This window comes from Dasypus novemcinctus, chromosome 9, assembly GCF_030445035.2.
Source record: "Dasypus novemcinctus isolate mDasNov1 chromosome 9, mDasNov1.1.hap2, whole genome shotgun sequence".
NCBI classification, from domain to species: domain Eukaryota; kingdom Metazoa; phylum Chordata; class Mammalia; order Cingulata; family Dasypodidae; genus Dasypus; species Dasypus novemcinctus.
Window position 1 is genome coordinate 101,915,234 of NC_080681.1, and position 22,687 is coordinate 101,937,920.

Sequence of the window (22,687 nt, forward strand, 5' to 3'; positions counted from 1 at the left end):
AGTTTTGTCACTGACCCTCAAAACAACTCTTTTTTTTTTTATTTTTTTTATTTTTTTATTTTTTAAATATTTATTTATTATTATTATTTTTTAATTACATTAAAAAATATATATGAGGTCCCATTCAACCCCACCGCCCCCGCCCCCCACTCCCCCCACAGCAACACTCTCTCCCATCATCGTGATACATCCATTACACCTGGTAAGTTCATCTCTGAGCATCACTGCACCCCATAGTCAATGGTCCACATCATAGCCCAGACTCTCTCACGTTCCATCCAGTGGGCCCTAGGGGAATCTACAGTGTCCCGTAATTGTCCGTGAAGCACTATCCAGGACAACTCCACGTCCCGAAAACGCCTCCACATCTCATCTCTTCCTCCCGTTCCCCACACCCAGCAGCCCCCATGGCTACCGTTCCCACACCCATTCCACATTTTCTCTGTGGACATTGGATTGGTTGTGTCCATTGCACACCTATGTCAAGTGAGGGCTTAGATTGCACATGGGTACTGGATGCACTCTTCCCGCTTCTAGTTGTAGACACTCTAGGCTCCATGTTGTGGTGGTTGACCTTCTTCAACTCCATGTTAGCTGAGTGGAGTAAGTCCAATAAGTCAAAGTGTAGGAGCTGAAGTCTGTTGAGGCTCTGGGCCTGGGTGTCATATTATCAGTCCAGAGATTCAAATCCCCTACATATATCTTAAACCCAGCACCAACTACAATTCCAATAAAGTAGCATGCAAGTCTTGTGAAAAGAGATCCCCTCTGAGTCCATTTCCATCACGCAGAAACACCAGCTCCAAAGAAGGGCCATCTGTCATGGCAGTGAACCCCTTCTGCCATGACCATAGAACCCGTGGGTCTCTTTATCCCTCAAAAGAACCAATACCTGAGGTTGTATCTACCTTATCTGTCTCTTAGACTCTGTTCAGTTGTACATAGGGGTATTCCTTCTGACAACCTCCAGACTCTTTTTTAGAGACTCACAGCCTTATAATCTCATTTCTCCTTTCCATTTCCCCCTTACATTAGGTCAAACCGCTTCCCGAAGTCATGTTATTATATGTAGACAGGTATATTCTGCTGTTCCGCATTGAATCTTTAATTCAAGGTCATTTTCTAGTTGCTTCTTCAGCTGGTATGTGGTAGTGATCCCTCGGTGCCAGGGAGGCTCATCCCCGGGTGTCGTGTCCCACGCTGGGGGGAATGCATCACATCTACACGCTGAGTTTGGCTGTGAGAGTGGCCACATTTGAGTAACATGAAGGCTGTCAGGAGGAAACCCCCAGGCACAATGCTACTCTAGGCCTTGTTCTTATTGCAGGTGCATAGGCTCAAAAGTGTAGCCATTAGTATCAAGAGCCCACTGTTGGGCCCTCCTTCCTTCCTGGTTCTTGCCTTTGCACCTGGAGGATTGCCGCTGCTCTCCCAGGGCCCACAACAGTGACCCCCCGGCCAGGAGCCCAGTACCCCCCCAGCTGTTGTTTTTAATTGTTTCCACTATGAGTATATATAGACATTACCATATACCCTGGGCATATGCCCTGTATAACTCCCTGTCAACCATATATATCCTGTCAATAACATCCCATATCAGTATTCCTCCGCTGCCATTGTTGAACCACTCTGTGATCCAAAACTTCCCGTAAAGTGAATCCCAACATAATGTCAGCTTCAGAAGAGTCTTAGATCACCAAAATTCATATATACAATATACAGTATTTCCCCAGATCCACCATAAAACCTTTTCCCTTCCACAGCAATAATCTTTTAACTTATTCATATCATATTTCCTGAAACTGATGTACAGATTCCGAAACTATAGTTTTCAAGCAAGGTAACATTTGTGCTTACTATGTGGTCCATACTTTAGGTTGTACAGTTTTCTAAATTTTTTAGTTATCCTATGTTTTGTCTTATGGTTTTCATTATTAGTCTGTCGTCCCCTATATGTTTTTGGTGTAATATTAGCTGTTTTATATTCATCCCCGTGTACTCTCACATAACTCCTCTTTTGCCCCCTTATTTACCTTTGTTCTATCCATTGCACGTCCATTTTCCCCTCCCCTTAGGGCCCACAACGCCTGCCAATCTAATGCCCTGGGAGCCGTCCTTTCTCACGAGAGATACAGTTCTCTCTATTCGACGGCATTAGTCTTCCCCAGGACATGGGTCCACCCCACCCAATGGTAGAACCCACCTTGGCAAAATGAGCCTTCAGCTATTCCCTCCGGAGTCCGTCCCGCATCAGACCATACCCCCTGAGCGTCCTAACCAGGTGACCCTCCTACTTATACTTTGATACGTCAAAACAACTCTAAGACCCACACTTTTATTCCAGCTTTTGCAGTTATGGAAACTGAAGTCCAAAGGGCTTATTGCTTGCCCTGGGTTATATAGCAAGGAATTGGCAGAGCTGGGATTTGCTCTTGCATCTGAATGATTCTAAAGCACCTGCTCTTTCTGCTGCTATCTGCAGGGCTGGATTTTTCTCCTACCCTATGCAGGTTCTGATGGATGTGTTTGTTGCTGAAGATGCTGAAAGTGAACCTTGTCCTCATGAGGTGTCATAATTACAACATAGTCACCCTTTACTCACTTACATGTGACAGACTCTGAGCCAAGGCCTTATTGCATCATCTGACTTAATTCTTCTACAACCCTATATTCTTATCCATAACCTTTATTGATAAAGAAACAAAGACTTAGAAGTTGTATCTTGCCCCAGGACACATATGTAGTAAGTAGCAAAGGCAGGATTTGAACTCATGTTTACCTGACACTTGAGCAGAATCACCAATTTACATTGGCTATGTAATCTAGTTGGAAAGGCAGAAATGAACATACGTGCAAAAACTACATACTAGTACGGGTACCATGTGAGAAGTGTCAGATGAGTGACTGACAGATGCTGGTAAGATTCAGGATTAGAACAAGAACTGTATTTTGTGAAGTGTCTCCGGGTTCTTTCCTCCTACCCACCCAGGGAGGCTAGTAATAATACCTCTGTACAGAGGAAAGAGCCTCAAAGAATCATTGCCTCAGGTTACATGATGAGTTAAGAGGCAGAGCTAAAATTCCAAATGCAGATTTCTGTGATTAAAAAACAAAGACATCTTTTTATTGAAATACACATAGAAGAAGGTATTGGTGTCTTAAGTGAGCAGCTTGATGAATTTTCACAATTATCAGGAAACATTACCAGCAGTGTAAGCATTCTTTATGGTCCCTTCCACACCCACATCCTTGTGTGTGCACACACACCTCCTGAAGCGTAGCCACTAAGGCTCTGTGGGGGGGGGGGGAGGGTGTTTATATTTAAAGCCATATAGAGTCATGAGTAAGATATAGGCCTCAAAGTCTTGGGGCTGGTTTCCAGGTCTGCTCTCACTAGCTGTGTGTGATCTTGGGCTACTTAGCTTCTGAATTTTGTCTATAAAATGGGAGTAAAAATAGTTCTTTCTTCATAGATTTATATGTATTAATGCATACAAAAAACTATAAAGTTTTGCATTGAAAATTACTTGGTATGTTGCAAACACTCATTCAAAATTAGGTGACATTGATGGTTCCTCCTCAGAGGAAGAAGGGATGGTTGGGGAGGTTTTCAACAGAAGAGATATGCTTATGATTTGGCTACAGAGAACAGTAGGACTTAGATCAGAAAGGGGAAGGAAGAGTACATTCCTATATAGAGAAAAGCTGAGCTGGGGTCCTTGGAGAGGCATTTGTGTTATATGTTTGCCATGCATTAAGGGGCTGGTAGAGAGAAGCGGACTTGGCCCAATGGATAGGGCGTCTGCCTACTGCATGGGAGGTCCATGGTTCAAACCCCGGGCCTCCTTGACCCGTGTGGAGCTGGCCCATGCGCAGTGCTGATGTGCGCAAGGAGTGCCCTGCCACACAGGGGTGTCCCCCGCGTAGGGGAGCACCACGCACAAGGAGTGCACCCCATAAGGAGAGCCGCCCAGCACGAAAGAAAGCGCAGCCTGCCCAGGAATGGCGCCGCACACATGGAGAGCTGACGCAACAAGATGATACAACAGAAAGAAACACAGATTCCCAGTGCCGCTGATAAGAATAGAAGTGGTCATAGAAGAACACACAGCAAATGGACACAGAGAACAAACAACTGGGCAGGGGGCAGAGAGAAATAAATAAAATAATAAATCTTGAAAAAAGGGGGGGGGGGGACTGGTAGAAATAAAGAGATTGGGAGGCACCAGAAATTGATTAGTGAGGGCACTGAGTACCAGGCAAAAAAATTTGGATTTCTTCCCTGTTGTACTGGGGAGATATTGAAGGTTTCTGAATGTGTGTTGGGGTTGGGGGCAGATAACATATCCAGCAGTGTCTTAGAGGGTGATTCTAGCTATATATACAGGAGCATTGAGGGTGGGGGTGGGAAAGACAAGGCAGGAAGATGATATTATGGTAAGAAAATAGGTGAACTTGGGATTAAATCAAATCTGGACAACTGGTAGTTTCCCTTTATTCCTTAAATGCCAGACACCATGCTGGATAGCTTTGCATACATAGTCTTATTAAATTCCCACAATAGCTCTGAAAGTAGACATTGTTATCTGTACTCTATGGGTAAAGAAACTGAGGCCTTAGAAAGGTAACTTGTTCAAGGTGATACAGTAAGTGAACATTAGAGCCCAGTTTCCAACCCAGACCTGTACCATTATAAAACCCAATCTCGTGCCACTAGCAAGGACCTCTCTCAAACTGTGTGTGTGCATCGGAATCGTGTGTATCAGAATCCCAAGGTACTACCTGAGAACAACTCAATCATAAACCATAAGAGTGGGACTGTCCAGTATTTGTATTTTTATTGTGTCCCTTATGATGGTGACAATAAACAGAAGTTTGAGAACTACTACCCCCAATGTGATGCCTCACTAGTTTTAGATCTTTTCACCCACTCCCTCATAATACCCCTTGCCCCCCACTATACACACAGGACTCTCATAGAGGTGATGAGCCCCTTTCCCGGACTCAGCAACAGTCTATGGCTAGTGAGGCATAAGAGGTTCAGCGCCTCAGCTGTAACTGAGTGTGACCATCTGACTCTAAATAGCCCTACTTCTCACAGAACCATGCTTCTCCAGCACAGCTAGGCATGCCCTGGAAGCTTTTAGAAATTTAGATGCCCAGGCGCCACCTCAGACCTGTGGAATCAGAATCTAAATTTAAAAGCATCCCCAGATGACTCATTTACACATTAGAGTTGGAGAAGAGCTGCTCAAAATCATAGGTTTGAAGTGTGAGGGAATTCTAACATAGTTATATCATGACACATCTTCAGTTTTCAAGTAAAGAGTGATGCAAGAAAAAGACCATGGAAGAAGGTCTTTTATTTATTGAATGTCTTCTGTACGTCTGATTTTTTTGGTACTTTATTTCATTTAATTCTCACAGCAACCTTATGAAGTGGACATTATCCCCCATTTGACTGGGTAAAGAAACTGACACTCAATGAAGTTAAGTAACTAGCCCAAAGTTACATAGCTATTGTGCCCTAGCCAGAATTCAAGCACAAATCTGTCTTTAAAGTCTACGCTCATTGCAGCATAATACCACATTGATAGCCGTGCACCAGCAGAGAATGAAGGAATTAGTTTTTCATTATGCCACATCTTCCCTATTGACATGTTTTTCCATGTAGTTGTAGAGTCACATCACCTGGAGCATCACATCAGAGTCCTAGAGTTAGGGGATGATAAAAATAGAATAGTTAGGTTCAATGCTAACAGCTTTTCTCTGTTTGTTTTGGTCAGCCTTTCCCCCTGAGCAGGCCTGACCTCCAAATTGTTCACTCAAGTTGATTTTTATAGCCAAAGATAAAGATTGGCAAAAAGTACCATTTTCTGGGATATATGGCCACAGATCCAACCTAAAGGACCCAAAGATTTTCCATGGCCAGAAGGTCTTGACCTTCATTGGTTTTCAAAATGCATGGTTTTTGGTTTGTTTGTTTTTTATCCCCCGCCCCCCGCCCTTGGGGCTTTCTTACTGTCTGCTCTCTGTGTCCATTTGCTGTGCACTCTTCTGTGTTTTCACTTGTCTCCCTTTTTGTTGTGCCACCTTGCTGAGTCGGCTCTCCACAGCACTTGCCAGCCGGACAGCACTCCACCGCATGTTTTCCAGCGGCTCTCCGTGGTGCAGGCAAGCCTGCCTTCATAAGGAGGCCCAGGACACGAACCCAGGGCCTCCCATATGGTAGACGGGAGCCCAGCTGATTGAGCCACAGCCACTTCTCCAAAGTGCATGGTTTTTAATAATGCCTTCTGGTCTGGGTTCCATTTTGGTATAGTCATTTCTTTGCTTGAATGGAATCAGTCCATGAATTGCAAGCCAGAGTTTGCTGAATTGAGCCCCATCTGTTTGCTTTTTTTTTACATGCACCTAAGAAGATTCCCAGTGAAATGGTTTGAACAGGAAAGCTAAATATGTAGCTCTTTGAATTGATCCTATTCTCCATGAATTCTGTGTTCTTTTTTACATTTACGAAACCTATGTTCACTGTCCATGATCTCTTCCTGTTCTAATTCTGCATTCTGATGCATAGTCCACCAAACTATGAGTTTTTTGAGGACAGGGTCTGTGTCTCCTATTCATTTCTTTCCCTTGCTCCCTGTAGGTTCTTAGAAGTAGCATTCAGTAAATGTTTTCTTTCAAGAATGAATATGTAATTAGGATGGCAGTTACAATAGCAGCTGATACTCACTGAACTTTCTGCCATGCCGTTTGTCTAATTCTATGTAATCTTCTCATCGACCCAGTGATGTAGGTACCATTACCATCTCCATTTCACTTAGAGGAAATTTGAAACTTAGGAGGTAAACTAATTTTTCTTCTGTCACATATCTTGTGATTAGTGAGCCTGGAGTCTGAAACCCATGCAGTTTCACTTTCAAGCCCCTGCTCTTAACTAACAGGCTATCCTGTCTGCCAAGTAAATACTCATCATACATATCTCATCTAATCCTTACATCTACCTTCTGAGATGGAGCCTTCATTTTAAAACAGATGAGGAAATTGAACCTCTGAGAGGTTAAGTGATTTGTCCAAGATAAGGCAGCTATCTAGAGACAGGAGAAGAACCCAGATCTGCCTGAGAGTGAACCCATCTTCACCTGTCTCCTGGACCCAGTGGCTGCAAAACATGATGATGGCACATTCATTCCTTCAACAAATATTCATTCAGCACATGTTATGTGCCAGGCATTGTGCTGAGTGCTTTATATACGTTATCTGATTAAAACCTCACAGCAACCATGTGAAGTATTGGTGCTGTTGTTTTATTTTTTCCATTTATAAAGGGGAAACTGACACATTTATATATGTGTTACTAGAGTTTCTAGTGCAAGTACTGATATTACCTAATACTCATGACAGCTTCCTTTGTGCTAGATACACTGTTGTAAATGCTTTATATGTGTTATCTCAAGGAATTCTTACCATAACCCTATAATTGTTTTACGTTTGAATATAATGTAGGGTAAGTGCTATTGTCCTTATATTATAGGTGAGGAAAAAGACATTTGCCAAGTTCACAAAACGTACAGTGCAGGACCAGGTTCACATCCAGAAAGTTTTTCTCCAGGGTTAACTGTATCTTGGTTTTTTGTCTTCCTCTCCACAGGCTCTCAAATTGGCTGAAAACTTCTGTGTCTGCCATTTGGCTACTGGAGACATGCTGAGGGCCATGGTGGCTTCTGGTTCAGACCTGGGAAAAAAGCTGAAGGCAACAATGGATGCTGGGAAATTGGTAGGTTTGGTGGTACCAGTGAGTGTCGATAATCTTCTAAGAGTCTAGATCTGTACTGTCCGATGTGGTACCTACCAGCTACATGTAGCTACTTGAATTAATTTAAATTTAATTTAAAATTCATTCTCAATTCCAGCGGCCAAGTAGCCATATTTCAAGTGTTCATTAGCCAGCATAGATGAAGAACATTACCATCATTGCAGAAAAATTCTATTGGACAGCCCTGGGCTAAAGGGGTTTTAACAACTGGCCAATTAAATGGGCTTTTAGAGTAGCAAGTTATTTGGTGTGTTCTGAATTGTTTATGGCACTTGCTTTATTCACAGTATAGTATTTTGTAAAAACCTAATTTTAAAGGCCAGTAATGAAACTACCATCATTAGGCGAGAAGCCAGGATATATTCAAGAGAGGACTCATGAAGCCACATAAGTGGTTTGGGTTTTTTTTTAACCTACTTTTGTGGATCTGTGTTAGAGACAGAGGAGTTAGCTGATAATTGTGACAAAAATAATCTTTCTTAGTTTCAATTCAGTTGGTCTGAATGGACAAATCTTTTATCTATAAATCTTTTTCTTTTTTTTTTTTTTTAAGATTTATTTTTATTTATTTCTCTCCCCTTCCCCCCCTCCAGTTGTCTGCTGTCTGTGTCCATTTGCTGCATTTTCTTCTGTGACTGCTTCTATCCTTATCAGTGGCACCATGAATCCGTGTTTCTTTTTGTTGTGTTATCCCCTTGTGTCAGCTCTCTGTGTGCGGCACCATTCTTGGACAGGCTGCACTTTCTTTCACACTGGGCGGCTCTCCTAACGGGGCGCACTCCTTGCACGTGGGGCTCCCCTATGCGGGGGACACCCCTGTGTGGCATGGCACTCGTTGTGTGCATCAGCACTGAGCATGGGCCAGCTTCACAAGGGTTAAGGAGGCCCACGGTTTGAACCATGGACCTCCCGTGTGGTAGGCAGATGCCCTATCCATTGGGCCAAGTCCACTTCCCTATCTATAAATCTTTGATTAGTGCTCGAGCTTAGTTGTAACTGATTTATCCTGAAACTCAGCCTCTGGGAATCACCTCCAGTAATCATTTGGTACTTGATCCTGTGGCTTTTTATATCTCAGAATATTGGTTGGGGGAAGGTGCTGGGCTTTGCCTTAATTCCTAGTTATCTCCTTTTAGGCTTTGAGAGTGTATAGATATATCAAATGGTGCCCCTGCCACCCTCCACCTTTCTCATAATGTTATTTTCAAATCAGACGGACAAATATTTTGGACTTTGGGTCTTGGAGAAGATCCTGTACGGAGAAAAAAATGGGGGTGTGGCAATGAGATTACTTATCTCCAGCCTTCATTTGGTAGGAGAGGTTAGACTTTGACCTCAAGTTCACAGCTGGTCCAGGAGATAAGAGCATTAACTGCCAAGATGGGCAGCCTTTGCTATAATGCAGGCAGGAGACTTTTTTTCTTAGAAGGCCCAGGAGAAAAATGAGTTTTTGAAAGCTGGTAGGCGTCCTCGTTGGGGTTTGTATTGGGCCCAGAGGTGTGTTTGGCTGGATCCTCAATTCCTCGGTTCTGATCCAGTCTTGCCAGTTCTTGTCTAGGGCGGTCAAGCACATACCACAGTCAGGTTGCTGTTAGCCTAAGCAAAACTGTGAAATTGAAATTGGTGCCTTTTTTGTGTTCTGGTCATCCCCATTCTCTCCTGGAGCCCTTTTCAGGTAATCTTTCAGCCACTGGTTCTCACCTTTTTTTCCTTTTCTTTTCTTTTCTTTTTTTTTTTTTTTTTTTTTAAGGAGGTACTGAGAGTTGAACCCAGGACCTCATACATGGGAAGCAGGCACTTAACCACTTGAGCTACGTCTGCTCCCCTCCTCACCTTTATTGTTCCTTGAGGATAGGTGATTGCTAATAAGCTTTTATCTGATGATAAAAGAATGCCAAATCTAGTGACAGCAGGGCCTTCGAGACTGAAGACAAAGATGGAACTGTCATGGTGGGAAGAACTCTCCCTCACCTAGATTATTGGGACACAGGATAATTTCAAGGGAAGCGGAGGTGTATGTGGTATGCACAGAAATAATCATTAAACTGAGTCTTCCAAATGGAGCCACTCCACATTTGCTCTGATTTTTGCTTTGAAGTCAAGAAGGCATGCCGTTTAGTAACTAGGTTATACAGATACAAACTTTTGACCCTGGAGATGGGCCAATATCACTTGTTTAACAGATTTAAACCCAAGAGTGTTTTGTTCTTAACTTCCAGGTGAGCGATGAAATGGTGGTAGAGCTCATAGAGAAGAATTTGGAGACCCCTCCATGCAAGAATGGTTTTCTTCTAGATGGCTTCCCTCGAACTGTGAGGCAGGCAGAAATGGTGGGTGGCTTAGTTTTTGTATCACCATTGCATGAACGTGATCTGCAGTTCTTTATCTCTTAATTCCTTTGAGGGTGATGCACCTGATTAAGCTCTGATAGCTTAGGTGGGCCGCACACTCTTCTTTTACAGCTCGATGACCTCATGGAGAAGAGAAAAGAGAAGCTTAATTCTGTGATTGAATTCAGCATTCCAGACTCTCTGCTTATCCGGAGAATCACAGGAAGGTATACATCCCCTGAATTCATGAAAGGAAGTTTCCTTCTTGTCATGCTTCCTCAGAGTTTTTACAAACTGTAGGAATTGCTTTTGCTCAATCCCAGCTTAGTGCTGTTTGAACATGGTCAGTCTTACTTAATGACATCTGAAGTGGTGACATAGGATGGTGATATGGAAAGAAGAGCAAGGGATTTGAAGTCAGACAGCATCTCAGTCCTGGCACTTTGTCACTATGACCTTAAGCAAGTTTCTTAACCTCTCTAAGGCTGTTTCCTCATCTGTGGAGTGGAGTTTATAACACTTACTTCAAGGAGCTATTTAAAGTACGTCGTTCAGAGCCTTGCTCATAGTAGGTACTCAAGAAATTTTCATCTCCTTACCTGTATATCTCCATTTTAGTGCTTTTTTGTTTATGATATATCCACTTTAGTCAAAACCTCTATTTGTTCTATGGTAGTGAACATTGAACATAGAAATGCTTCTCACAAGTTTGTTCCAAAAGACCGCCATCACTTTAGGCTAGTTTCCTCTACCCTATTTCTTCATCACTCTACCATCTGCTTTGTGACTTCAGAAGTATGTTGGAAGCTCTCAACCACTAATAGACCCTCCCATTTTCTTCGGTATTGTAGGCTATACCTTTTTTTTTTTTTTCTTTTTTTGCATGCTGTCTGCTCTCTGTGTCCTTTCGCTGTGCCTTCTTCTGTGTCTGTATTTATTTTTTTATTTTCCCCTCCCTGCTTGCGGCTTGCTTGCTGTCTGTTCTGTGTTTTTTATTTTTTTGCTTGTCTCCCTTTTTTCTTTTTTTCTTTTTTCTTTTTTTTTTTTTTTTTGTTGTTGTTGTTACATCACCTTGCTGAGTTGGCTCTCTGTGGCGCCTGCGTGCGTGTGAGCCTGCCTTTACAAGGAGGCCCTGGGACGTGAACCCAGGGCCTCCCATATGGTAGACAGGAGCCCAACTGATTGAGCCACAGCCACTTCCCTGGCTATACCTTTTTTTAAAATTTCTTTGTCATTTTAAATGGAGTCTCAGGAAGCCCACCATCTTGAAACAGACATCCATGACCGTTATTGTGTGTGTGTGTGTGACCATTATTTTTTAATTACTACATGATATTCCACAGTAGATGAACCATCATTTATTTAATTATTTCCTTATAATTATAAATTTGTGTTTTTCTGTGTATCTGTTTACTAGTTGTGCTTCTTTTGTCATACTCTTTTGTTCAGTACATTTTTATTGGATACCTCCTACATGCCAGACATTTAAAAGAAGACAAAGGTGAATATAACATAGCCCATACCTTCAATGAGAGAAGCAGATATTACGAATAGTGAATGTTAGAGGCGTTGTCCTGAAAGGCTATACAAGATATATTAATTTTCTTTTCAAATGTCCAGGTTTCATGATTCAGCTATTCTGTATGCTCCGTGTGTTTTCCTTCTTTGCATCCATATTGACACAAAGTAGATAAAGTTGATCTAATCCAAGAAGAGATAAGGTTGACAGTAAGGGGCATCACCAAGGTTAGGGTCTCTGAGGTGCAAAGCCTGGAGAACAGGAGGTGTTAGCAGAACCAGGTTACACTGAGAGGTGCCTTTTATTCAATTGGTCCAGCTTCCTGAGTGCCTGCTTTGTATACAGCACTGTACCTAGGAACTGACAACCGGTAGGCGGATACAGAGGAACTATATGATGATGCACATCGCTTACCTCAGAGAGTCTACAACCTCTCTGTGAAACCTGGGTTGTACTGGACTCTTTGGTGCTATAGGAAGTCTAAGAAGGGAGCCTGGGGACAGGGAGGGAAGGCTGCCTAGGAGAGAGGCATAACGACAAACGTGACCTTCCTAGATGGGGAATTATTTCAGTGATGCTTTCCCAGAAGAGGGAGTTAAGGGAGGAATGAGATTATAGGGTAGCAGGCGTCTAGCTGAGGCTGGTGGCAGACATGTCTGCCTAGAGTTGGAGTGGGTTGGGAGCTGGATGGTAGAATGAGTACTCTTGGGAAGGTTGGATGGAAACTTGACTAGGGAAGGCCTGCCAAGGAGAAGAGGGTAAACTTGACCAGGAGTCAGGAGGTTCTTAAGCCATTGGATATTATGGCAAATGAGCATTAAAAAAAAAAAAAAAGATTTTATTTTATTTCTCTTCCCTTTGCCCTGCTCTCTGTGTTCATTCACTGTGTGTTCTATGTGTGCTTGTATTATCAGGAGGCACTGGGAAACTGCATCTCTTTTTTGTTGTGTCATCTTGCTGCGTCAGCTCTCTGTGTGTGCGGCACCACTCCTGGACGGGCTGTGCTTTTTTTGTGCGGGGTGCACTCCTTGTGTGTGGGGCTCCCCTGCATGGCAGGGCACTCCTTGCGCACGACAGCACTGCACATGGGCCCTCTTACCACACAGGTCAGGAGGCCCTGGGTATCGAACCCTGGACCCTCCATATGGTAGGTGGATGCTCTATCAGTTGATCCACATGTGCTTCCTGGCAGATGAGCATTCTAAGAACATTAGCTTGGTCCTGGCATGCAAGCTAAATTGAGGGAGAAGAGAAATAGACAAGGACCCCACCTAGGAGCCTGATTGTAATCCATAGGTGAAATGATAGAGGCCTCTAATTGGGTTTGGGGAGGGGGACAGTGTCAAACAGAGAGGTTCTGAAGAACAAAACCGGAGGATTGCTGTAGAGGGTGAAAGAGGATGGACCCAGATCCCTCCATTTGGAAGTGAGTGGTTTGGTCTCACTTGGAGTGAGAACTGATCTCCTCCCTCACAGAGGAGCAAACAGAGATTGGTAAAGATGTTTTTTCCCAAGTTCACTCATCAGATCTGCACCAGAACCCTGCTTTCTGACTGCCTGGGCTACTACACTGACTGTTGCAGTAAGAAGAGGCAGGAACTAATCCCTTTAAGATGGATCTTGATTAAGTCTGAGGTGATAACAACCCAAGTGGAGAGGTCTTATTTTAACAGTTTTCTGAGTTAGCTTTTAACTCACTTCAAATAATTTTTTGATGCCTCATTATTTTATTTCTTGAATATGTTTGGTCAGTGGGTTTTGTATATGTCTGTGTGTCGTTCTGGTCACTGTCATATTAACATCTAGTATCATCACTGTTTTGTGGATGAGAAATTGGATGTTTAAAGAGTCATACTCAAGGTAGCAGTGGCTCCAGCATCCAGCCCTGATCTGTCTGTGCTATCACTGCTCCACCTCCAGGCCAGACTCAGTGGCTTATGGAGTTTTTTGGTTTGGTACTTGAGACCTGAACCTGATAGAGAACTTGGAAATTGGGACTTTTATTTCCCTTCTAGGGAATAAGCCTTGCATTCCTTTTAAAATGTTATTTGTGGGGGGGTAGGAGGTATATAGGGACCTCGTATTTTTTTAATGTAACATTTAAAAAAAAAATAAAGGGAAAAAAATAATAAAGACAGGGGGTGTGTGTTTTGTGTTACTGGAGGGTTGAGGGAATTTGAGAGTGAGAGATGTGGAGAGACAGAGAGGCAAGTCATATTTATTACAGCCTGGATGTGTATGTGCCCTTTGCTCTCCAGAAGCTAAAGCACTATCATGGCCCACATTTCATGCTGTTCCTCTCCTGGGTTTCCCAATGGATGCTGTCAGTTCTGCAACAAAGGAACCCCTCCAGTGACTCAAATGAAAGAAGGCCCAGTGTCACAGCACATGATGGCAGTCACAGGCACACTCACTCCTCATTACTGCTTGTTTACTCTTATCATCTTACTCTCCTATACCCACTGACACTTCATGCATAAATGGACTACCTGGCCCATGAAAGGTGTGCTGGGATTAAAACACAATATCACATTTTGTACAAGTGTGGCTTTGATAGTCTAATCCACAATTTCCCGAATAATGTGCCATCAGAGCAGCTGGACAGGGACCGAGGTGATTGTAGCACCCCCAAGAAGGAGCAAGTAATTTCCTCTGTTTACCCCCAAGTGCTGTACAAATATGTCTGTGCATGCTACAGTGTGAAAAATATTGGGAAGCTCTGGTCTTACAGGCCTTCTTCACAAGAAGAGTAGCCATCTGTTAAATAAGCAAACATTTGGTTGGTGCAAAAACCACACAAACTCAAGCAAGCCCTAGATACTTTGCAGTGTTTGGCCTGCCTTCTGCCTTCTTCCCTTTTAGGAATCTGGGCTCCTGAAGTATGGCCACTCCCAGGCAGGAACATGGACAGACATGTTGCCTGGGGAGGCTTAGCACAGATGCAGCTACCAGCTACATTGTCAGTGCCAAATAAGCCTCTTTAGTTCATGTCTTGATTATTTTATCTTTTTTCCTGATGCCTTGAATATTGCCCTGTACTGGCTGGTCTGTCTTTTAACCATGTGATCTCAAAGATATGCTACATTGCTAGTGGTTTTATATCCATGGGACATATTTTCCCTGTAGTACCTTTCTGATTTTGCAGGTTAGAAAACACAGTTAATTTCTCTATCCTCTGTCTCTTATAGCACTTTGTACAAATGTCTGTTAAGGGTTTATCACATTTATTGTAGTTAGTTATTTACACGTTTTTCTCCCCCTACTAATTTTTTTTTTTAAGATTTATTTTATTTTAATTTATTTCTCCCCTCCTCCCCCCGCCCCAGTTGTCTGTTCCCTGTGTCTGTTTGCTGCGTGTTCTTCTTTGTCCGCTTCTGTTGTTGTCAGCGGCACAGGAATCTGTGTTTCTTTTTGTTGCATCATCTTGTTGTGTCAGCTCTCCGTGTGGGTGGCGCTATTCCTGGGCAGGCTGCACTTTCTTTCGTGCTGGGCAGCTCTCCTTACGGGGCGCACGGCTTGTGCATGGGGCTCCCCTACACAGGAGACACCCCTGCATGGCATGGCACTCCTTGCGCGCATCAGCACTGCGCATGGCCAGCTCCACACGGGTCAAGGAGGCCTGGGGTTTGAACCGCGGACCTCCGATGTGGTAGATGGACGCTCTAACCACTGGGCCAAGTCCGCTCCCCCCCCTGCTAAATTAAGCACTGCTTTAAAGCAGGGATCTTGACTTGATGGCTTCAAAACCCTGGATTCAGCTTAAGTCCTTAATTGGGTTAGACACTTGATTAGTGTCTGTTGAATGAAAAGATGAATGACTGTGTGAAGGCCAGCACCTAGTGCTTTTTCTGAATTCCTGAATTAGGTAGTTATGGCACTGGTTGGTGTTTTGAGCCAGGCACTCATAATGTTCAATCAAAATAGAAAACATGCTTATGTTCTGATATAAGCTCTCCTGAAAGCCCAGCTATTTTCCTAAGCGGGAGATAACTATAGTTGGGTTCTCTAATGGGTGAAAGATCATATAACCAACTTCTCTGTCTTTGTCATCCTGAAGCCTGATGTGGAGGGGACGGGCCGTGAGGGCAGGGGGTAATACTTACAAGAAGGCTGCTTATGTTCATTTGTTGTCTTTCAGACTGATTCACCCTACAAGTGGCCGTACCTACCATAAGGAATTCAGCCCACCAAAGGAGCCTATGAAAGATGATGTATGTGAAATCAGGACAGGAAACTCTTTTCCTTTCTTGCACACTATTCTTTGTTTTTTCCTTTGTTTTTTCCATCTTCCATTTATCATCACAGATACTACTAACAATCTCATAAAGTAAATAAGGTGAGCTGTGGCCAATCTATATAGTATCTCCCCAGGTGATTTATTGTATGACCCCAAAGTAGCTACCTTCCCAGGGGTTAGATTATACCTGTCTTCTGTCTAGAGCAGATCCTTCCTGGCATCATGGCAAACTAAATGGTCAACGAATCAGAAGACTACTTGGAAGCCCAGAATTAAAACCCAGGGGTGGATATTGCTGAAGAGAAGTTTGCTAACCAGCGCATCCAGAAGAATGTCTTCTCTTCTAGTGACAGCTCTGCTGTGCCCTTCAGATTCAGAATCCCATAGCTAAACTACCAGTGCCAAGTTCTTATGACAGTCTTTAATTGCCTGCAGATGTGAAAGGGAGGATCTCACACTTGCTCACTGTGATGTTTGCCATACATAGTCTATATGTTCTGTGTTAGAGCATGCAGCAAGCAACAGCAATAAGAATTTCCTCAGTTTACCCTAATCATATGAGGCAAGTACATCAGGTCAACCTGGCTCTATAAAAACAGGTTTCAAAGTTATCATCTCAACTTACATTTCACAAAATTGATGATTCTGACATTCACAGAGTTCTTTCTCACTTGTCATATTTAGAATGTTGATGGACAACACTGTAGTATATATAGCCAATATTTAGGCAGCTAAGATTACCTCACTAATTCTTCTCTATTTAAATATATTCTTCTGGTCTCCAGGGCCTCCATCTTTCTTGCTTCTGAGCTTAGAAGTGTTCATCTTGGAAGCTGAACTGAGTGAGCACAAAGTTGTGAGAGCAAGACATTGCCCATCTTCCTCTCAGAGCCCCTTTCCTCACAGTTGCTGTTCGTGACAAGCTTTCTGACTTCTCTGAACCAGCTGGTCCACTTCTGGGTGTAGCAGAGTTCTTTATTGGAGAGAAACTAGATTGTTGGTCTTTCCCCCTGGTGGACTTTGGCATTAGACAGCATCCCAGGCAGAATGATCCCATCTCAAATTTGCTAACAGTTCTGGCCTTTAACCTCTTCCTTTTTTCAGATCACTGGGGAACCTTTGGTCCACCGATCAGATGATAATGAGAAGGCCTTGAAAATCCGCCTGGATTCATACCACACTCAGACCATCCCACTGGTGGAATACTACAGTAAGCGGGGGATCCACTCTGCCATCGATGCTACGCAGACTCCTGACGTCGTATTTGCAAGCATCTTAGCAGCCTTCTCCAAAGCCACATGTAAAGACTTGGTTATGTTTATCTAATGTTGGGTACAAAACGAATTTCTTTCTTCTTCCAATCCCTGTTGAGGGAGTGGGTGGGAATGGCAGGACAGGCAGAGGAGAGCTTACTCAGGCTAGTAAGAATATCATTTGATGTATTGATTAAAGAAGCATTTGTTTGATGTGACCTTGGTATGTGTGCAACTGTCACCTCATCTGTGTGTGTATGCGCGTGTAAGTTGTCTGCCAGGCACCCCAGTTCCAAAACCTCATGGTATTTATTGTCTCCAGCAGCTGATTAGGAGAAACCTGGGGTCACATGAAATCAGGCCACGTCAAAGGTCCTGAAGGCAGATTGTTGACAGGGAATCCCACTTATTCTCTGGCCCACAGTAAAAAGCTATGAGTCAGTATGCAGATGGGGATCTTTTTTTTCCCCCTCTAAATGAAAGAAAAGCATTTGTATCACAGATTCCAGAAATCACTGGGAGAGGGTATCACCATAGGCAGAGTAAGGCCAAGTTGTAATATTTTTGTGATTTGTGTCATGGTGCTATAAAGTAGGGATCATTCGGGACCTGTGTTTAAGAGCTAAAATGTTGCCAAAGAGTTAAACCAGATGAAAGGTCCTTTTTTATTCATACTATTTTCTGAACATCCAAACTGGGTATCAGAGCAGTCAAATCCACTTCCCCAAGAGAGACCAAAGTAAATTGTTCTGTTTTTACTTTATTTTTTTAAAGATTTATTTATTTTTATTTATTTCTCCCTACCCCCCCTCGTTGTTTGTACTCACTATCTGCTTGTCTTTTTAGGAGGCACCAGAACCAAACCCGGGGCCTCCCATTTGGGAGGGAGGTACCTAATTGCTTGAACCACCTCTACCCCCTGTTCCGTTGTGTCTCTCGTTGTGTTTCCTCATTATGTCTGTTGGTTGCGTCATCTTGTTGCGCCAGCTCACTGTATTGCTTGTCTTCTTTAGGAGGCACTGGGAACCAAACCCAGGACCTCCCATGTAGTAGGTAGTAGCCTACCTGCTTGAGCCACATTTGGTTCACTGTTTTTATTTTTTATTTATTTCTCTCTCCCTTGTTGTTTGCACTTGCTATGTGCTTTTTCGTTAGGAGGCCGGGAACTGAACCTGGGATCTCCAGTGTGGGAAGGAGGTGCCTAATCCCTGAGCCACCTCCGTTCCCTGTTTTGTTGTGCCTCTCATTATGTTTTTTCTTCTTGTGTCTCTTGTTGCATCATCTTGCGTCAGCTTACCATGCCCGCCCATCATATCAGCCCCCTGTCTTGCTCGATTTCTCTAGGAGGCACCAGGAACCTCTGCTCCTACTTTTGTTGTGTCTCTCATGTTTTTCTTCTCATGTCTCTTGTTACATCATCTTGTGTCACTTGCCATGCCTGCCAGTCATGCCAGCTTGCTGGCTTCTTTAGGAGACATTGGAAAGTGAACCATGGACCTCTGTGTGTGGTAGGCAGGAGCTCAGTCACCTGTGCCACATCCACTTCCCTGTTTCTGTTTTTAAGGTCTGCTTCTGTTTCCAATTGGAAACAAAGCAGTAAATTGGGGATGATCTCTTCTTGGAGTCTTTTTTTTTTTTTCTTTTAAGATTTATTTTATTTATTTATTTTTCCCCAACTGCTTGTTTGCTCTTGCTGTTCTGTTCATTGTGTGCTCATTTTCCTTTTAGGAAGCATCAGGAACCGAACCCAGAACTTCCCATGTGAAAGGGAGGTGCCTAATCGCTTGAGCCATCTCTGCTCCTGGCTTTGTTTTGTCTCCCATTTTGTTTTCCTCCTTGTGTCTCTTGTTGCATCAACTTGTTGCATCAGCTTGCTGCACCAGCCCATCATGTCAGCTCCTTGTCTTGCTTGTCTTCTTTAGAAAGCACCAAGAATCGAAGTTGGGATTCATTGGTAGGCAAGAGCTCAGTTGCTTGAGGCACATCTGCTTCCCTTGGATTCTTTTTTTTTTTTTTTTTTTTAAGATTTATTTTTTATTTATTTCTCCCCCCTTCCCCTCCGGTTGTCTTCTCTCTGTGTCCATTCTCTGTGTGTTCTTCTGTGACTGCTTCTATCCTTATCAGCAGCACCAGGAATCTGTGTTTCTTTTTGTTGCATCATCTTGTTCTGTCAGCTCTCGGTGTATGCGGCGTCACTCCTGGGCAGGCTGCACTTTCTTTCATGCTGGGTGGCTCTCCTTATGGGGCACGCTCCTTGCACGTGGGGCTCCCCTACGCGGGGGACACCCCTGCGTGGCACGGCACTCCTTGTGCTCATCAGCACTGCGCATGGGCCAGCTCCACACGGGTCAAGGAGGCCAGGGGTTTGAACCGCGGACCTCCCGTGTGGTAGGCGGACGCCCCATCTTTTGGGCCAAGTCCACTTCCCTTGGATTCTTTTTCAATCAGAATTTGTTGAAAACCAGTCTCCAGAATGTGAAACCCATATCAGATATGTCTTTTTTAAACCTAGACCCTCTCCCTTCCTTAAACCCCTTCAGCCCCGTACTTCATGATAGCAATAGCCACAGACTCCCCAAGAAAAAATCACTACAAAATACAAAATCACCTCTGACAGTAACTAGCTTTTATTTACAACCTCAGCTCCCTAACCATTAAGCATTTCCTGGGGTCCATGCAGTGCCCTTTTGTCTCTGGCCTTGATTTGTGGCAGACAGATGAATTAATAGACTGCTGTTATTAAAAACAGCAGCTTCTGGAAAAAAAAACATTAGAAAGTCAGTGTCAGGTCCAGGAAATAATGCTGCCTTGCTCAGCATAATCTGCTGACTTGGTGAAATGAACTCTAATAATAAAGTGTCCAGTCCCCACATGACCTGAGCTCAACTACTGTCGGTGAGTCTACCAGAGGGCTTACTTCAGTCCATATGGAAACTGGGCGTGGGTATGTAGCCATCTGGCTTCCCTCTTCTTGTCCAAGTGAGTGTGTGCTATTTCTCCTCTCCCTTGTTTCTCTGGCTATAAACTAACTAACTCTGCCCATTCTTAACGGAAACCCTGTCTGGCATTGTATATTTCTGGGAAGCACATGACTTCTGGGAATGGGCAGGGAAGAGGAGTGAAACTAAAATTGTGCCTACAGAGACCTGGCATCCTTCTCTTAGTGAGGGTGGCCTTGTCAATCTTGGAATTGACTCTCCTTTGGAGGATGGCTGCAGGTACTTGGCCTCAAAATTGAGTTCTAATGTTTGGTAGTTGAATATGCATGATCCTTGCTCAAATATTTGTCATCCATCCACATTCATTCACATGTACACACAAACTCGTGTGTGTGATATTTGAATTGAAACTAAAAAATCACAGGATGTATATGCCCTTCTCTAGTTCAGGTGAGATTTTTGCTTCATTTAATTCCAGAGTCTTAACCTCAGCGGGCATGAGAGCTTTCATCTGGCAGAGAAATGTCCAGTGTTTAATGTATTTGGTTGCTGGGACATGCATGACAGCCTTCTCTGATACTTACTGATTTTTAAAAACCCACTTTATTTTCTCTTGTTTCCTCTATTTCAGCCTAGTAACAGAAGGCCAGGCAAGACTGCACCACTCTTCATCACCCTGCGGCGACATCCCTGCTCTTAGGTGCTGGGCGGTGGGAGGGGGTGGTCAGGGTAAAGATGGAGAGGGAGGGTGTTGAGGGGCTCATGCGGAATATTTGGAAGAGCAACAGTGTTGTAGTGAGATGATTTCTTTTTCCTATAGGTGGTAGTTTTAAAAAATATAAATAAAGGGGAAATTAATTTTTTAAACATACTGTGATTGGAGGGTGTTGGTAGAAATAGGGAGATTCAGTATTATTTCTAAGGAATCAGGTTCTCTTGTTCTCTAGACTGGTGACATTTTAAAAAGCCAGTACCCTAAGATCTAAGCTTTTATCTCAGAACCTCATGGATTGCCAAGTCCAGAATACAGGAAATCGAACTGTTAACCTCTCTGTCCTATAGCTCGAAACAGGAACGGTTTGACAACTGACCTCGATTCTCCATATCATTGAGATCAAAAAAATCATCTCCACATTTGATAGAGACTTATGGGGTGTAATCTCAGGGAGGGTAACTCAGCAAATCAAGTTTACAGGAGTCATGGGGAGGGGAGGGCAGGCTAGTCTCAACTCTCTTCCCCTGACTTGCCACTGATTTACCAGTTTACCTGCTTTCGTGGGTAAACTCTCAAGAGACACCCAGTAGTCGCCCTAATCCCAGCATGTTCTTGCCTTCTTCCATCCACAGTGTGTGAAGGGACCATTTTTAATAAATAAGCAAATTTCCTAAGCAATAGCATCCAAAGATTGTCCCTTCCATCCTCAAATTCTGTGGCTGAGATCATACAACAGCACTGTGATATCCTATTTTCACTGAGGTGCCTTTCTTAACTGACCAAATGCTGCCTTGTTTGGCCCCTAAATCAATAAAGTGTATTAAAAAATTGTATCCCCTGTTGTGGAAATTTTTTTTAGGGGATGTGGGCTAGAAAAATGGCAGTGAACTCTGGACCTGGCTTGGAAGCCCTTTCTTGTGGTTACTGGCATCCTTGTGGTAGGGTGGTCCGTATATGTGTTCATGAGATGAGCCTTTCTCCTCTTGACTTTCTGTCTATATGAAGGTTCTTGAGCCCAGGGACAAGCACTGTGCTTAGTATGTAAGGGACCTAGGACAAATCCCAGCCAGTTATTTGTTCTTTTCTTTCCTCATCTGAAAAAAGTGGCTGTTAAGGCCACTTTTTCAGACTTGTTGGTGCAGAATGAGGTTTATAAGGACAAGCTTTTTGCTTGGTGCCTGGCACACAACAGATAAATGTTAGTTGGATCAGAACATACCCATAAAAATATCTGCTTCCTGCTGGGCTGAATAATTATTGAATGGATAGTTATCCCCAGCCTAGAAAGCCAGTGCTTCTCTAATCCTTAAACCAGATTTTTGGCTGCCTTTTCCACTGCCTCTTTAATACCCTTGGTTGCTTCTCTCTCTGTCCTACTTTATCCTTTTCCTCCCTAGCAGAAGTAAGCTTAAATCATTTGTCCAAACTGAAGTCCTCATGCTTTTCTGAAGGGATGCCTTTGCCGGTGAGATTTCTGAGAAATGACCGCTATGCCTAGAACCAGAGGGAGCTGGGTTTGAAGCGCCACCATTCTTCAGGCATTCTCGGTGGTGGGAAGGCAGAGCCAGCACTGGCATATTAAATCCTGCTCTGTGAACCAGCCCCTCTCCCTCTTCTACTTTACCACTTCTCCACCTCTGCACTTATTTTCCAGGTGTCAACAAAACTTGTTTCCTCTGTTCCATTTCTCTGAGCTATTTAAATGCCACATGAAAAATTTCTTCCTTTCCTTGGTCATCATGTAGCCAATTGGGGAGAAAATTTGTAAAAACAGCCTGGGAAGCAGCATGCTTTGATTAAAAAGAATAAACTGAATAAAGACTGGGTGAGCTGTTACTCATTCACTTCTTTGATTTCCTCATCGAGATTGGAGTG

The 22,687-nt window shown here is 43.5% G+C and overlaps 1 protein-coding gene across 4 annotated transcripts in view; it reads left to right on the top strand.

The window, feature by feature from the left end:
* Nucleotides 1-21,645, top strand: part of AK2 (adenylate kinase 2) — a 34,952-nt gene extending 13,307 nt beyond the window's left edge. For 2 of the 4 annotated variants that reach the window (XM_058303951.2, XM_004471378.4), the window contains exons 2-7: nt 7,655-7,780; nt 10,039-10,149; nt 10,282-10,376; nt 15,807-15,879; nt 17,010-17,205; nt 20,729-21,645. In XM_058303951.2, coding sequence (XP_058159934.1) covers nt 7,655-7,780; nt 10,039-10,149; nt 10,282-10,376; nt 15,807-15,879; nt 17,010-17,205; nt 20,729-20,733 — 606 coding nt within the window. In that variant the 3' untranslated portion in view covers nt 20,734-21,645. Of the gene's footprint in view, nt 1-7,654; nt 7,781-10,038; nt 10,150-10,281; nt 10,377-15,806; nt 15,880-17,009; nt 17,377-20,728 lie in introns of those variants that run through there. The other 2 variants (XM_004471379.3, XM_004471377.3) reach the window with 1 other exon arrangement.
* Nucleotides 21,646-22,687: the final 1,042 nt, after the last annotated feature.